Here is a 16,557-nt window from a genome sequence, read left to right as displayed (position 1 = left end):
GTTATGCATGCGTGTGTTATGCATGCGTGTGTGTTGTGTGTGTTATGCGTGTGTGTGTCAGCAGGTTGGCTGGTGACTGGTAAGTAGTCTTTTTTCTCGTTTTTTTCTCTTGGCATTGTAGTAGTTGTAAGTTAACTTCAGGGTTAAGTCATGGTAGGAGAGCCCCGATCCATGTCGTGCTCCTCTTGTGCAATGTGGGAATTCAGGGACCCTTCTGGCTCCTTCACGTGCAGGAAGTATGTCCAACTGTAGCTCCTGTTAGACCGCTTGATGGCTGTGGAGCTGCGGATGGATTCACTTTGGAGCATCCAAAATGCTGAGGAAGTCGTGGATAGCACGTTCAGTGAGTCGGTCACACCACAGATAAAAATTACTGAGGGAGATCGGAAATGGGTGACCACCAGACAGAGGAAGGCAGTGCAGGGATCCCCTGTGGTCATCTCCCTCCAAAACAGATATGCCATTTTGGATACTGTTAGGGGAGATGGCTCACCAGGGGAAGGTGGCAGCAGCCAGATTCATGGCACCATGGCTGGCTCTGGTATACAGGAGGGCAGGAAAAAGAGTGCTAGAGCGATAGTGATAGGGCACTCAATTGTAAGGGGAATAGATAGGCGCTTCTGCGGACACAAACAAGACTCCAGGATGGTATGTTGCCTCCCTGGTGCAAGGGTCAAGAATGTCTTAGAGCGGCTGCAGGATATTCTGGAGAGGGGAAGGTGAACAGCCAGCTGTTGTGGTGCATACAAGCACCAATGATATAGGTAAAAAACGGGATGAGGTCCAACAAGCTGAATGTAGGGGGTTAGGAGTTAAACTAAAAAGTAGGACCTCAAAGGTAGTGATCTCAGGATTGCTACCAGTGCTATGTGTTAGTCAGAGTCGGAATGTCAGGATAGATAAGATGAATACGTTGCTTGAGGGATGGTGCAAGAGGGAGGGATTCAAATTCCTGGGACATTGGAACCGGTCTGGGGAGGTGGGACCAGTACAAATCGGATGGTCTGCATCTAGGCAGGACTGGAATCAATGTCCTCGGGGGGGGGAGGTAGCGTTCGCTAGTGCTGTTGGGAGGGTTTAAAAAAATGTGGCAGGGGGATGGGAACCGATGCAGGAAGTCAGAGGGAAGTAAAGTGGGGACAGAAACAAAAGGCAGTGAAAGGGAAAAGTGGAAGGCAGAGAAACCAAAGACAAAAATCAAAAAGGGCCACAGAACAGAGTCTGTGGAGAATTCAGTGAATGGGTCCAGTAGGGCTCAGAGAAATAAAACACAGGGAGAGTGTACAAAACATGACAGCACAGATGGTCTGAGGTGTGTTTACTTTAACGCAAGGAGTATGACAGATAAGGCGGATGAACTTAAAGCTCGGATTACTACATGGAACTATGATATTGTGGTAATTACGGAGACTTGGATGAAAGAAGGGCAGGACTGGCAGCTCAGCATTCCAGGATTTAGATGCTTCAGGTGAGATAGAGAGGGTGACAAAAGAGGTGGGGGTGTTGCTTTACTGATTAGGGAGAATGTCACAGCTTTACAGAGGGAGGACACCTTGGTGGAATCATGCCGTGAGGCCCTATGGGTAGAACTCAGGAACAGGAGTGGTGCAATCACACTGTTGGGGCTGTACAACAGACCTCCCAACGGCCAGCGTGAAGTGGAGGAATTGATATGTCAGTAGATTGTGGGAAGATGTAAAAACAACAGAGTTGTTGTGATGGGCAATTTTAACTTCCCCGACAGAGACTGGGGTTCCTTTAGTGCCGGGGGCTTGGACGGGGCAGAGTTTGTTCAATGTGTCCAAGAGTGCTTCTGGAGAGTCGGGAAGGGGCTATCTTAGACCTGGTTCTGGGAAATGAGCCTAGATAGGTGAATGGTGTCTCAGTTGGGGACCATTTTGGAAACAGTGATCACAATTCAATGGGTTTCAAGATACTTGTAGAAAAGGACAGAAGTAGTCCCAGAGTGAAAGTACCAAACTGGGGTAAGGCTGACTACGACAGTATTTGGCAGGAGCTAGGGAATGTAGACATGGGGTGGCTGTTTGAAGGTAAATCCACATCTGAAATGTGGGAGTTTTTTAAAAGTCAGTTGTTAACAATTCAGGACAAGTATGTCCCTGTAAAAATGAAGGATAAAGGTAGCAAGATTCGGGAACCCTGGATGACAAGAGAGATTGTGAGCTTAGTGAAAAAGGAGGCAGCGGCATACATAAATTTCAGGAAATTGAAAACGGATACCTCTTGAGGAACACAAAGACACCAGGAAAGAGCTTAAACACGGACTGGGGAGGGCATAAAATGTCCTTGACAGGCAGGATTAAGGAGAATCCGAAGGCTTTTTGTGTGTATATAAGGAGGGAGAGGGTAGCTAAGGAAAGGGTAGGTCCACTCAAGGACAGTGGAGGGAATTTGTGTGTGGAGCCAGATGAGGTGGGTGAGGTCCTTAACGAGTACTTTGCATCAGTATTTACAAAGGAGAAGGATGGGGCGGATGGTGAGTGTAGAAAGGAGGATGTTGACATTCTAGGACATGTTGAGGTAAAAAAGGAGGTGGTACTGGAGGTTTTGAAAAACATTAAGGTGGACAAGTCACCAGGGCCAGATAGGGTCTGTCCCAGAACACTGAGAGAGGTGAGGGAAGAAATTACTGAGGCCTTGGCCAAAATCTTTATATCCTCTTTAGCCACGGACGAGGTACTAGAGGATTGGAGGATTGGAGAGTAGCTAACATTGCTCCTCTGTTTAAGAAGGGCAGAAGAGGCAATCCGGGAAATTACAGGCCTGTGAGCCTTACATCAGCGATGAGGAAATTATTGGAGGAGATTCTTAGGGACAGGATATACTCACATTGGAAGAGAATAGGCTTATTAACGATAGGCAGCATGGTTTTGTGAAGGGGAGGTCGTGTCTCACAAACTTGATTGAGTTCTTTGAGGAAATAACAAGAAAAGTTGACCAGGGCAGGGCAGTGGATGTTGTATACATGGACTTTAGTAAAGCCTTCGATAAGGTTCCTCATGGCAGGCTGATACAGCAGGTGAAGTCATATGGGATCAGAGGTCAGCTGGTAAGATGGATACAAAAAGGCTTGAAAAAGGGCATAGAAAGCAGAGAGTAGCAGTGGAAGGGTACTTTTCTAACTGGAGGTCTGTGACAAATGGTGTTCCACAAGGATCAGCGCTGGGACATCTATTATTTGCAATATATAGAAATGATTTGGAGGAAAATGTAGGTGGTCTGATTAGTAAATTTGCAGATGATATAAAAATTGGGGGAATAGTGGATAGTGAGGAGGATTGTCAGAGGATACAGCAGGATATAAATCAGCTGGAGACCTGGGCCGAAAGATGGCAGATGGAATTTAACCTGGACAAATGTGAGGTGATGTGATTTGGAAAGTCTACTGCAGAAGTAAAGTATACAGTAAATGGTAGAGCCCTTAGAAATATTAGCATACAGAGGGATCTAGGCGTGCAGATCCACAGTTCCCTGAAGGTGGCAACTCAGATGGACAAGGTGGTCAAGAAGGCGTAGGGCATGCTGACCTTCATCAGTCGGGGCGGTGAGTATAGGAATCAGAAAATCATGTTGCAGCTGTATAAGACTTTGGTTAGGCCGCATTTGGAGTATTGTGTACAATTCTGGTTGCCAGGTTACTGGAAAGATGTTGACGCATTGGAAAGGGTGCAGAAGAGATTTCCCAGGATGTTGCCTGGTTTGGAGGATATGGACTATGAAGAAAGGTTGATCAAACTTGGATTGTTTTCATTGGAGCGTCGGGAGGATGAGGGGGACCCGATAGAGGTTTACAAGATTATGACAGGCTTGGATAGAGTGGATCGTCAGAGTCTTTTTCCCAGGGTCGAAGGGTCAATTACTCAGGGGCGTAGGTTGAGAGGGGGAAAATTTAAAAGAAATGTAAGGGGCAGGTTTTTCATACCGATGGTAGTGAATGCCTGGAATGCGCTGCTGGAGGAGGTGGTGGAAGCAGATTCTATAACAACGTTCAAGAGGCATCTGGATAGATACATGAATAGACAGGGAACAGAGGGATATGGACCACGTAGAGGCAAGAAAATATTCGATTAGAGAGGCATCTGTGTCAGCACAGACTTGGTGGGCCGAAGGGCCCGTTCCTGTGCTGTACTGTTCTTTGTTCTTTGTGTGTGTGTGTGATGCGTGTGTGTGTGATGCGTGTGTGTGATGCGTGTGTGTGTGATGCGTGTGTGTGTGTGTGTGATGCGTGTGTGATGCGTGTGATGTGCGTGTGTGTGTTATGCATGTGCATGTATGTGTGTGTTATGCGTGTATGTGTGTGTGTTATGCATGTATGTGTGTGTTATGTGTGTATGTGTGTTATTCCTGGAGTGTACACGGGATGGTTTTCTTGACCAATATGTGGAGGAACCAACTAGAGAGCAGACTATCTTAGACTGGGTACTATGTAATGAGAAGGGAATCATTGCCAATCTAGCTGTACGAGACTCCTTGGGGATGAGCGACCATAACATGTTAGAATTTTTTATCAAGATGGAGAGTGAAGTAGTTGATTCGGAGACTAGGGTGCTGAATCTTAATAAAGGAAACTATGAGGATATGAGGCATGAATTGGCCTTGATAGATTGGGGAGAGTTACTGAAAGGGATGCCAGTGGATAGGCAATGGCAAACATTCAAGGAACACATGTGGGAACTGCAGCAACTGTTTATTCCTGTCTGGCACAAAAACAAAATGGGTAACAGGCCAATCCATGGCTTACAAAGGAAATTAGAGAGAGAATCCGATCTAAGGAAGAAGCACACAGATTGGCCAAGAAAAATAATAGGTCTGAGGATTGGGAGCAGTTTAGAATTCAGCAAAGAAGGACCAAGGGATTGATTAAGAAGGGGAAAATAGAGAATGAAAGTAAGCTTGCAGGGAACATAAAGACTGACACTAAGGGCCCGATTTTACCGGGGAGAAACGTGGTAAAGTCGGGTGTGAGGCCATTAACGCGAGCCGTGCCTGCGTCCGCGCAGATGCTCACTTTACCGAGGTCTGGGAATGGCCGCGATCCGATTCGCACACGGGCGATTTAAATTCATTTGCATGCATTTAAATTGAATTAATGAACTGCCCGCCCAACTTTATCAGCATTTCCTGCTTTACCACCACGTTCGCCGATCTGGAATCGGGCTGAAATAGACATGCTAAATAAAAGTCTGTTTCGCTGCTGAATAGGTAAGTTCAGAGCTTCCAACGGCTCTCTGACTCAGATCGGTGGTGGGGAGGGGGAGGCGGGCCAGATCATTCTCTGGTGAGGAGGTGGGGAGGGAGGAGGAGGCGGGTCAGATGTACCTCTGCGGGGTGGGGGGGGGGGGGCAGGTGGGGTGGGTGCAGGAGGGGAGGAAAGCCAGAACATTCTCGGGATGGGGGGGGGGGAAAGAGTGAGGCCAGATCATTCTCTGGTTTGGGGGGGTAGAAGGCAGGCGGGTAAGATGTATCTCTGGCAGGGGGGGGGGGCGATCGCTCACTGGTGGGGGGGGGGCGGTCAGGGGGGGTCTGCTGCCACTCTGCGGGCGATTGGTGGGGGGGAAGGGGGCAGGGGGGTCGCGATTGTTCTGGGTAGCGGGGGGGGGGTGCATACGGGGAACAGTGATGTCTGTGGGGGCCATCGCTCCCGCTTTTTGCTTCTGGGCCGCTTTCTCCACTTTCTGCGGCCCAGAGCGATCTGACAATTTTTTTCTAACTGCGTATGCGCAGTTCAGAGCTCCAATCATTTCAGGCGCGCTAAGCCCCGCCCACAGCACGATTCAAACACGCAATTTTTTTTTCAAGCTAAGTGCTGATCTGAAATTGCCTGAAAGCAGATTTCCAAGTCGGATCTGAATTACGCCCAGATTCAGCACTTAGAATGAAAATGGTAAAATCAGGCCATAGGAGTTTATATAGATAGGTGAAGAGAAAGAGGTTGGTGAAGACAAATGTAGGTCCCCTACAGACAGAAACGGGGGAATGTATAATAGGGACAAAGAAATGGCCGAGCAACTGAGTACATACTTTGGTTCTGTCTTCATAAAAGAGGACACAAATCAGATGTCAGAAATGTTGGAGAATGCAAGATTTATTGAGACGGTAGAACGGAGGGAGATCAATATTAGTAGAGAAATGGTGCTGGGAAAATTGATAAATCCCCAGGGACTGATAATCTACATCCCAGATTACTTAAGAAAGTGGCTCTAGAAATAGTGGATGCATTGGTGGTCATCTTCCAGGATTCTATAGACTCAGGAACAATCCCTGCAGATTGGAGGGTAGCGAATGTCACTCCAATATTCAAAAAGGGAGATAGAGAGAAAACAGGGAATTATAGACCAGTGGCTTTAACATCGGCAGTGGGGAAAATTCTCAAATCCATTATCAAGGACTTTATAGCAGAGCATTTAGAAAGCAGCGGCAGGATCAGACAGAGTCAGCATGGATTTATAAAGGGGAAATCATGCTTAACAAATCTGTTGGAATTCTTTGAAGATGTAACCAGTGGAGTTGACAAGGGGGAGCCAGTCGATGTGATATATTTAGACTTTCAAAAAGCATTTGACAAAGTCCATCACAAGAGACTATCGTGCAAGATTAAAGCGCAGGGGATTGGGGGAAGTGTATTAAGATGGATAGAAAACTGGTTGCAGAAAGGAAACAAAGAATAGGAATTAATGGGTGCTTTTCAATTTGGCAGGCAGTAACTAGTGGGGTGTCACAGGGATTCGTGCTGGGACCCCAGCTATTCACAATATATATTAAGTAAAGTAAAGTTTATTTATTAGTCACAAGTAAGGCTTACTTTTTGTGAAATTCCCCTAGTCGCCACACTCCAGCGCCTGTTCGGGTCAATGCACCTAACCAGCACGTCTTTTAGACTGTGGGAGGAAACCGGAGCACCCGGAGGAAACCCACGCAGACACGGGGAGAATGTGCAAACTCCACACAGACAGTGACCCAAGCCGGGAATCGAACCTGGGTCCCTGGCACTGTCAGGCAGCAGCGCTAATCACTGTGCCACCGTGCCGCCCGTTTCTGAGGAAGGATGTTCTTGCTCTTGAGGGAGTGCAGCGAAGGTTTACCAGGCTGATTCCAGGGAAGGTGGGACTGATGTATGTGGAGAGATTGACTAGGTTAGGATTGTTTTCGCTGGAGTTCAGATGAGGGGGGGGATCTCATAGACACTTATAAAATTCTAACAGGACTAGACAGGGTAGATGCAGGGAGGATGTTCCCGACGGTGGGGAAGTCCAGAACCAGGGGTCACAGTCTGAGGATTCGGGGTAGACAATTTAGGATGGAGGTGAGGAGACATTTCTTCACCAAAGTGTGGTGAGCCTGTGGAATTCATTACCACAGGAAGTAGTTGATGCCAAACCATTGAATGCATTCAAGGAGTGGCTGGATATAGCACTTGGGGCGAATGGGATCAAAGGTTATGTGGAGAAAACAGGATTAGGCTGTTGAGTTGGACGATCAACCATAGAATTATAGAGTCATAGAGGTTTACAGCATGGAAACAGGCCCTTTGGCCCAACTTGTCCATGCCGCCCTTTTTTTAAACCCCGAAGCTAGTCCCAATTGCCTGCATTTGGCCCATATCCCTCTATACCCATCGTACCCATGTAACTGTTTAAATGCTTTTTAAAAGACAAAATTGTACCCGCCTCTACTACTACCTCTGGCAGCTTGTTCCAGACACTCACCACCCTCTGTGTGAAATAATTGCCCCTCTGGACGCTTTTGTATCTCTCCCCTCTCACCTTAAACCTATGCCCTCTAGTTTTAGACTCCCCTACTATTGGGAAAAGATATTAACTATCTAGCTAATCTATGCCCCCCATTATTTTATAGACCTCTATAGGATCACCCCTCAGCCTTCTGCGCTCCAGAGAAAAAAAGTCCCAGTCTATCCAGCCTCTCCTTATAACTCAAACCATCAAGTCCCGGTAGCATCCTAGTAAATCTCTTCTGCACTCCTTCTAGTTTAATAATATCCTTTCTATAATATGGTGACCAGAACTGTACACAGTATTCCAAGTGTGGCCTTACCAATGTCTTGTACAACTTCAACAAGACGGCCCAACTCCTGTATTCAATGTTCTGACCGATGAAACCAAGCATGCTGAATGCCTTCTTCACCACTCTGTCCACCTGTGACTCTACTTTCAAGGAGCTATGAACCTGTATCCTAGATCTCTTTGCTCTGTAACTCTCCCCAATGCCCTACCATTAACTGAGTAAGTCCTGCCCTGGTTCAATCTACCAAAATGCATCACCTCGCATTTATCTAAATTAAACTCCATCTGCCATTCGGCAGCCCACTGGCCCAATTGATCAAGATCCCGTTGCACTCGGAGGATCTGAGATAACTTTCTTCACTGTCCACCATGCCACCAATCTTGGTGTCATCTGCAAACTTGCTAATCATGCCTTCGATATTCTCATCCAAATCATTAATATAAATGACAAACAACAGTGGACCCAGCACTGATCCCTGAGGCACACCGCTGGTCACAGGCCTCCAGTTTGAAAAACAACCATCTACAACCACCCTCTGGCTTCTGTCATCAAGCCAATTTTGTATCCATTTAGCTACCTCACCCTGGATGCAGTGAGATTTAACCTTATGCAACAACCTACCATGCGGTACCTTGTCAAAGGCCTTGCTAAAGTCCATGTAGACAACATCAACTGCACTGCCCTCATCTACCTTCTCGGTTACCCCTTCAAAAGACTCAATCAAATTTGTGAGACACGATTTTCCACTCACAAAGCCATGCTGATTGTCCCTAATCAGTCCTTGCATCTCTAAATGCCTGTAGATCCTGTCTCTCAAAATACCTTCCAACAACTTACCCACCACAGATGTGAGGCTCACCGGCCTGTAGTTCCCAGGCTTTTCCCTGCAGCCCTTTTTAAACAAAGGCACAACATTTGCCACTCTCCAATCTTCAGGCACCTCACCCGTGACTATCGATGATTCAAATATCTCGGCTAGGGAACCTGCAATTTCCCCCCTAGCCATGATCGTAATGAATGATGGAGCAGGCTCGAAGGGCCTAATGGCCTCCTCCTGCTCCTATCTTTTACGTTTCTATGTTATGCATGTGTGTTATGTGTGTATGTGCGTTATGTGTATGCATGTGTACGCTATGCATGTGTGTGTGTGTGTGCGTTATGCGTGTGTGTGCGCGCACGTTATGCGCGCGTTATGCGTGTGTGTGTGTGTGCCCGTGCATGTGTGTTTTATGCGAGTGAGTTTCTGGACCAGAATGATTAGTTACCAGTCACGTCCTCTTACCCCAGGCCAAACAGTAACAGACGTCTTTGCTCCGAGATTGATGGTCCGTCCATCCTCACGGAGCAGTAGATTGAGTCCTCGGGCTCCCGGCTCCCCTCCTGCACAGGGAATAGAAACTCGACTTACAGTGACAGGAAAATATTGCTGCTTATGTCGTTAAACCATCTTCCCAAAATATCCCACGCCCCGAATCATTCCATAGAACCATAGAAAATTACAGCTCAGAAACAGGCCTTTTGGCCCTTCTTGTCTGTGCCGAACCATTTTACGCCTAGTCCCACTGACCTGCACTTGGACCATATCCCTCCACACCCCTCTCATCCATGAACCCGTCCAAGTTTTTCTTAAATGTTAAAAGTGACCCCGCATTTACCACTTTATCCGGCAGCTCATTCCACACTCCCACCACTCTCTGCGTGAAGAAGCCCCCCCTAATATTCCCTTTAAACTTTTCTCCTTTCACCCTTAACCCATGCCCTCTGGTTTTTTTCTCCCCTAGCCTCAGCGGAAAAAGCCTGCTTGCATTCACTCTGTCTATACCCATCAAAATCTTATACACCTCTATCAAATCTCCCCTCAATCTTCTACGCTCCAGGGAATAAAGTCCCAACGTATTCAATCTCTCTCTGAAACTCAGCTTCTCAAGTCCCGGCAACATCCTTGTGAACCTTCTCTGCACTCTTTCAATCTTATTTACATCCTTCCTGTAACTAGGTGACCAAAACTGTACACAATACTCCAAATTCGGCCTCACCAATGCCTTATATAACCTTAGTAAGAAGTCTCACAACACCAGGTTAAAGTCCAACAGGTTTATTTGGTAGCAAATACCATAAGCTTTCGGAGCGCTGCCCCTTCGTCAGATGGAGTGGTTATCTGTTCTCAAACAGTGCAAACAGACACAGAAATCAAATTACAGAATACTGATTAGAATGCAAATCTCTACAGCCAGCCAGGTCTTAAATGTACAGACAATGTGGGTGGAGGGAGCATTCAACACAGGTTAAAGAGATGTGTATTGTCTCCAGACAGAACAGCCAGTGAAATTCTGCAAGCCAAGGAGGCAAGCTGTGGGGGTTACTGATAATGTGACATAAATCCAACATCCCGGTTTAGGCCGTCCTCATGTGTGCGGAACTTGGCTATCAGTTTCTGCTCAGCGACTCTGCGCTGTCGTGTGTCGTGAAGGCCGCCTTGGAGAACGCTTACCTGAAGATCCAAGGCTGAATGCCCGTGACTGCTGAAGTGCTCCCCCACAGGAAGAGAACAGTCTTGCCTGGTGATTGTCGAGCGGTGTTCATTCATCCGTTGTCGTAGCGTCTGCATGGTTTCCCCAATGTACCATGCCTCGGGACATCCTTTCCTGCAGCGTATCAGGTAGACAACGTTGGCCGAGTTGCAAGAGTAGGTACCGTGTGCCTGGTAGATGGTGTTCTCACGTGAGATGATGGCATCCGTGTCGATGATCCGGCACGTCTTGCAGAGGTTGCTGTGGCAGGGTTGTGTGGTGTCGTGGTCACTGATGTCCTGAGGCATGGTACATTGGGGAAACCATGCAGACGCTACGACAACGGATGAATGAACACCGCTCGACAATCACCAGGCAAGACTGTTCTCTTCCTGTGGGGGAGCACTTCAGCAGTCACGGGCATTCAGCCTTGGATCTTCAGGTAAGCGTTCTCCAAGGCGGCCTTCACGACACACGACAGCGCAGAGTCGCTGAGCAGAAACTGATAGCCAAGTTCCGCACACATGAGGACGGCCTAAACCGGGATGTTGGATTTATGTCACATTATCAGTAACCCCCACAGCTTGCCTCCTTGGCTTGCAGAATTTCACTGGCTGTTCTGTCTGGAGACAATACACATCTCTTTAACCTGTGTTGAATGCTCCCTCCACCCACATTGTCTGTACATTTAAGACCTGGCTGGCTGTAGAGATTTGCATTCTAATCAGTATTCTGTAATTTGATTTCTGTGTCTGTTTGCACTGTTTGAGAACAGATAACCACTCCATCTGACGAAGGGGCAGCGCTCCGAAAGCTTATGGTATTTGCTACCAAATAAACCTGTTGGACTTTAACCTGGTGTTGTGAGACTTTTTACTGTGCTTACCCCAGTCCAACGCCGGCATCTCCACATCATTATATAACCTTACCATAACACTCCAACTTTTATACTCGATACTCCGATTTATAAAGGCCAATGCACCAAAGGCACTCTTTACGACCCTATCCACCTGTGACGTCACTTTTAGGGAATTCTGTACCTGTATTCCCAGATCCCTCTGTTCAACTGCACTCTTCAGAGTCCTACCATTTACCCTGTACGTTCTACTTTGGTTTGTCCTTCCAAAGTGCAATATCTCACACTTGTCTGCGTTAAATTCCATTTGCCATTTTTCAGCCCATTTTTCTAGTTGGTCCAAATCCCTCTGCAAGCTTTGAAAACCTTCCTCACTGTCCACTACACCTCCAATCTTTGTATCATCAGCAAACTTGCTGATCCAATTAACCACATTATCATCCAGATCATTGATATAGATGACAAACAACAATGGACCCAACACCGATCCCTGCGGCACACCACTAGTCACAGGCCTCCACTCAGAGAAGCAATCCTCCACAACCACTCTCTGGCTTCTTCCATTGAGCCAGTGTCTTATCCAATTTACTACCTCCCCATGTATACCTAGCGACTGAACCTTCCTAACTAACCTCCCATGAGGGACCTTGTCAAAGGCCTTGCTGAAATCCAGGTAGACAACATCCACCACCTTCCCTTCATCCACTTTCCTGGTAACCTCCTCGAAAAACTCTAATAGATTGGTCAAACATGACCTACCACGCACAAAGCCATGTTGACTCTCCCTAATAAGTCCCTGTCTATCCAAATATTTGTAGATCCTATCCCTTATCACACCTTCCAATAACTTGCCCACCACCGACGTCAAACTTACTGGCCGATAATTTCCCGGATTTCTTTTGGAACCTTTTTTAAACAACGGAACAACATGAGCCACTCTCCAATCGTCCGGCACCTCCCCCGTGAATACTGACATTTTAAATATGTCTGCCAGGGCCCCTGCAAGTTCAACACTAGCTTCCCTCAAGGTCCGTGGGAATACCCTGTCCGGTCCTGGGGATTTATCCACTCTGATTTGCCTCACGACAGCGAGCACCTCCTCCCCTTTAATCTGTAAAGGTTCCATGGCCTCCCTACCAGTTTGCCCTATTTCCGTAGACTCCATGCCCGTTTCCTCAGTAAATACGGATGCAAAAAAACCATTTAGTATCTCCCCCATTTCTTTTGGTTCCATACACAGTCTACCACTCTGGTCTTCAAGAGGACCAATTTTATCCCTCACTATCCTTTTGCTCCTAACATACCTATAGAAGCTCTTTGGATTTTCCTTCACTCTGTCTGCCAAAGCAACCTCATGTCTTCTTTTAGCCCTCCTGATTTCCCTCTTAAGTAGCTTCTTGCACTTTTTATACTCCTCGAGCATCTGATGTGTTCCTTGCTGCCTGTACATTTCATACAACTCTCTCTTCCTCTTAATCAGTGTTACAATCTCCCTCGAGAACCAAGGTTCCTTATTCCTATTTACTTTGCCTTTAATCCTGACAGGAACATACAAACTCTGCACTCTCAAAATTTCTCCTTTGAAAGCCTCCCACTTTCCATTTACATCCTTACCAGAGAACAGCCTGTGCCAATCCACACTTCCCAGATCCCTTCTCATTTCATCAAATTTGGCCTTTTTCCAGTTCAGAACTTCAACCCGAGGACCAGATCTATCCTTATCCATGATCAGGTTGAAACTAATGGCATTATGATCACTGGATCCAAAGTGTTCCCTCACACTCACATCCATCACCTGCCCTAACTCATTTCCCAATAGGAGATCCAATATCGCATCCTCGCTAGTTGGCACCTCTATATACTGATGTAGAAAATTCTCCTGAACACATTTTACAAACTCTACCCCGTCTAAACCTTTAACAATATGCGAGTCCCAATCTATATGTGGAAAATTAAAATCCCCTACTATCACAACTTTATGTTTCTTGCAGTTGTCAGCTATCTCTCCGCTGATTTGCTCCTCCAATTCTCGCTGACTATTGGGTGGTCTATAATACAACCCCATTAATGTGGTCATACCTTTCCTGTTTCTCAGCTCCACCCATTGGGCCTCTGTAGGCAAGCTCCCTAATCTATCCTGCCTGAGTACTGCTGTAACATTCCCAAAATATCCCACACCCAAACCTTACCAAAATATCCCACACCTAAACCTCCCCAAAATATCCCACACCCCGAACCATTCCCAAAATATCCCACACCCAAACCTTCCCAAAATATCCCACACCCAAACCTTCCCAAAATATCCCACACCCCGAATCATTCCCAAAATATCCCACACCCAAACCTTCCCAAAATATCCCACACCCAAACCATTCCCAAAATATCCTGCATCCAAACCTTCCCAAAATATCCCACACCCAAACCTTCCCAAAATATCCCACACCCAAACCATTCCCAAAATATCCCGCATCCAAACCTTCCCAAAATATCCCACACCCAAACCTTCCCAAAATATCCCACACCCCGAATCATTCCCAAAATATCCCACACCCAAACCTTCCCAAAATATCCCACACCCAAATCTCCCAAAATATCCCACACCCAAACCTCCCCAAAATATCCCACACCCCGAACCATTCCCAAAATATCCCACACCCAAACCTCCCCAAAATATCCCACACCCAAACCTCCCCAAAATATTCCACACCCAAACCTCCCTAAATATCCCACACCTGAACCTTTCCAAAATATCCCACACCCCGAACCATTCCCAAAATATCCCACACCCAAACCTCCCCAAAATATCTCATATCTGAACCTTCTCAAAATATCCCACAGCCCAAAATTTTCAAAATATTCCACACCCGAACTTCCCAAAATATCCCATATCTGAACCTCCCCACCTGCCACCTCCTTGACCACTCACTAACTGGTCGGTGTGCCCTGGCAGCCTCTTTGTGTCCTGCTCACAGCTCACTTTCCCAACTATCCTTGTATATATCCCAACATCCTTGATTTCTGCAGAAAGCTCGGCAGCTGACCCTTGACTCAGGTTTTTCTGTGTGCTGCCATGTTCTTCCCCGTGAGGTTTGGTCATGCGTTACCGTTTAGTCCATAGGGGCGGAAGGCTCGCCGCTCCGTCAGCACCGACAAGACCACCCTCTCCCGGAAGAGCAGCTCCCGAATGACCCCATCACCACCATGGTGGCGACCTTTGCCCCCGGATCCAGGGTTCAGCTCAAATCTCTTCAGGATGACAGGGTACCTGGGAATGAATCCAAGGCGGAATAATGATGAGAAAAATATCAGCCATGATTGAATAGCGGAGCAGACTCGATGGGCCGAGTGGCCTAATTCTGCTCCTATGTCTTGTGGGTTTATTATGAACTCTCCAGCTGTTAGGGCAGAAGCGTGTGGATCGGCCAATAAAGGGATTCTGTTACTGGGCTACTAGATAATCCAGAGAACAAGAGTTCAAATCACACCAGCACAGTTCAACAATTAGATTCTCAATAAAATGAAATCAAGAATAAAAGCTGATATGGGTATAAGTGACCGTCACGGAGGTTAAACTGTGGCCTGGTCTGGGTGAGTCCAGGTCACAGGTGGGTTTTGGGAGCTGTACCTTTTCTCCAAGATTTCGGGGTCAGTGATGCGTGTGTTGGTCATGTGGGTGTGAACTCCTCCTCGCCCGTCCCATCGCGGACCCGCTCCTGAGCCTCCAGCCACCGTCTCATAGTATCCCAACCGATCGTTACCAAAGGTGGTGTTGTTCATGCAGCCCTGGGAACAACAGCAAGAGAAAGAGAGAGAGAGACAGAGAGAGAGCAAGAGAGACCGAGAGAGAGAGACCAAGAGAGAGAGACAGAGAAAGAGAGAGACAGAAAGAGAGAGAGATAGAGAGACAGAGACACAGAGTGAGAGAGAGAGACAGACATTCAGAGAGCGACATAGGCACAGAGACGCAGAGAATGACAGAGACAGAGAGAGAGAGAGGTTACTGGGACATTCAGGACAGGGGCTGAACCATGGATATATTGGCCTCGAAGAGGGGTAAGTGCAGATTCACCGGAATTACAACAAACTATTAAAGGTTTAATTATGAGAATAGGTGGCATAAACTTGGTTAGTATTCCCTAGGATCCAAAAAGAAATAAATAACTCAGCACTGACCCTCTGACAATGCAGCACTCCCTCAGCACTAACCTTCTGATAAAGGTGCAACTCACCTTAAAGTGGGATTAGAACTCCCATCACCAGGGCAAAACCTGGACATCTGGATTATTAATCCAGTAACATTACCTCAACGCCACCATTTTACCACAATGGACAGAGTGCTACACTGTTAGAAAGCAAGGACTGAGGGAGTGCCGCACTGTCAGAGGGTCAGTACTGAGGGAGTGCCGCACTGTCAGAGGGTCAGTACTGAGGGAGTGCCGCACTGTCAGAGGGTCAGTACTGAGGGAGTGCCACACTGTCAGAGAGTTAGCACTGAGGGAGTGCCGCACTGTCAGAGGGTCAGTACTGAGGGAGTGCCACACTGTCAGAGAGTTAGCACTGAGGGAGTGCCGCACTGTCAGAGAGTTAGCACTGAGAGAATGCCGCACTGTCAGAGGGTCAGTACTGAGGGAGTGCCGCACTGTCAGAGAGTTAGCACTGAGAGAGTGCCGCACTGTCAGAGGGTCAGTACTGAGGGAGTGCCGCACAGTTAGAGGGTCAGTACTGAGGGAGTGCCGCACTGTCAGAGGGTCAGTACTGAGGGAGTGCTGCACAGTCAGAGGGTCAGTACTGAGGGAGTGCTGCACAGTCAGAGGGTCAGTACTGAGGGAGTGCCGCACTGTCAGAGGGTCAGTACTGAGGGAGTGCCGCACTGTCAGAGGGTCAGTACTGAGGGAGTGCCGCACTGTCAGAGGGACAGTACTGAGGGAGTGCCGCACTGTCAGAGGGACAGTACTGAGGGAGTGCCGCACTGTCAGAGGGACAGTACTGAGGGAGTGCCGCACTGTCAGAGGGTCAGTACTGAGGGAGTGCCGCACTGTCAGAGGGACAGTACTGAGGGAGTGCCGCACTGTCAGAGGGACAGTACTGAGGGAGTGCCGCACAGTCAGTGCGTGAGTATAAGATTCTGAATAGTCTTGAGAAGGTGGA

The 16,557-nt window shown here is 47.5% G+C and overlaps 1 protein-coding gene across 2 annotated transcripts in view; it reads right to left on the bottom strand.

Moving 5' to 3' along the window:
• Positions 1–16,557, bottom strand: part of oplah (5-oxoprolinase, ATP-hydrolysing) — a 92,986-nt gene that overhangs the window by 5,523 nt on the left and 70,906 nt on the right. For both annotated transcript variants that reach the window (XM_078230198.1, XM_078230206.1), the window contains 3 exons: positions 15,035–15,192; positions 14,514–14,674; positions 9,326–9,423 (listed from right to left, as the gene is read on the bottom strand). In XM_078230198.1, the coding sequence (XP_078086324.1) occupies positions 9,326–9,423; positions 14,514–14,674; positions 15,035–15,192 (417 nt within the window). The remainder of the gene's footprint in view (positions 1–9,325; positions 9,424–14,513; positions 14,675–15,034; positions 15,193–16,557) is intronic.

This window comes from Mustelus asterias, chromosome 2, assembly GCF_964213995.1.
Source record: "Mustelus asterias chromosome 2, sMusAst1.hap1.1, whole genome shotgun sequence".
Lineage (NCBI taxonomy): Eukaryota > Metazoa > Chordata > Chondrichthyes > Carcharhiniformes > Triakidae > Mustelus > Mustelus asterias.
This window is presented reverse-complemented; position numbering and strand designations above follow the sequence as displayed.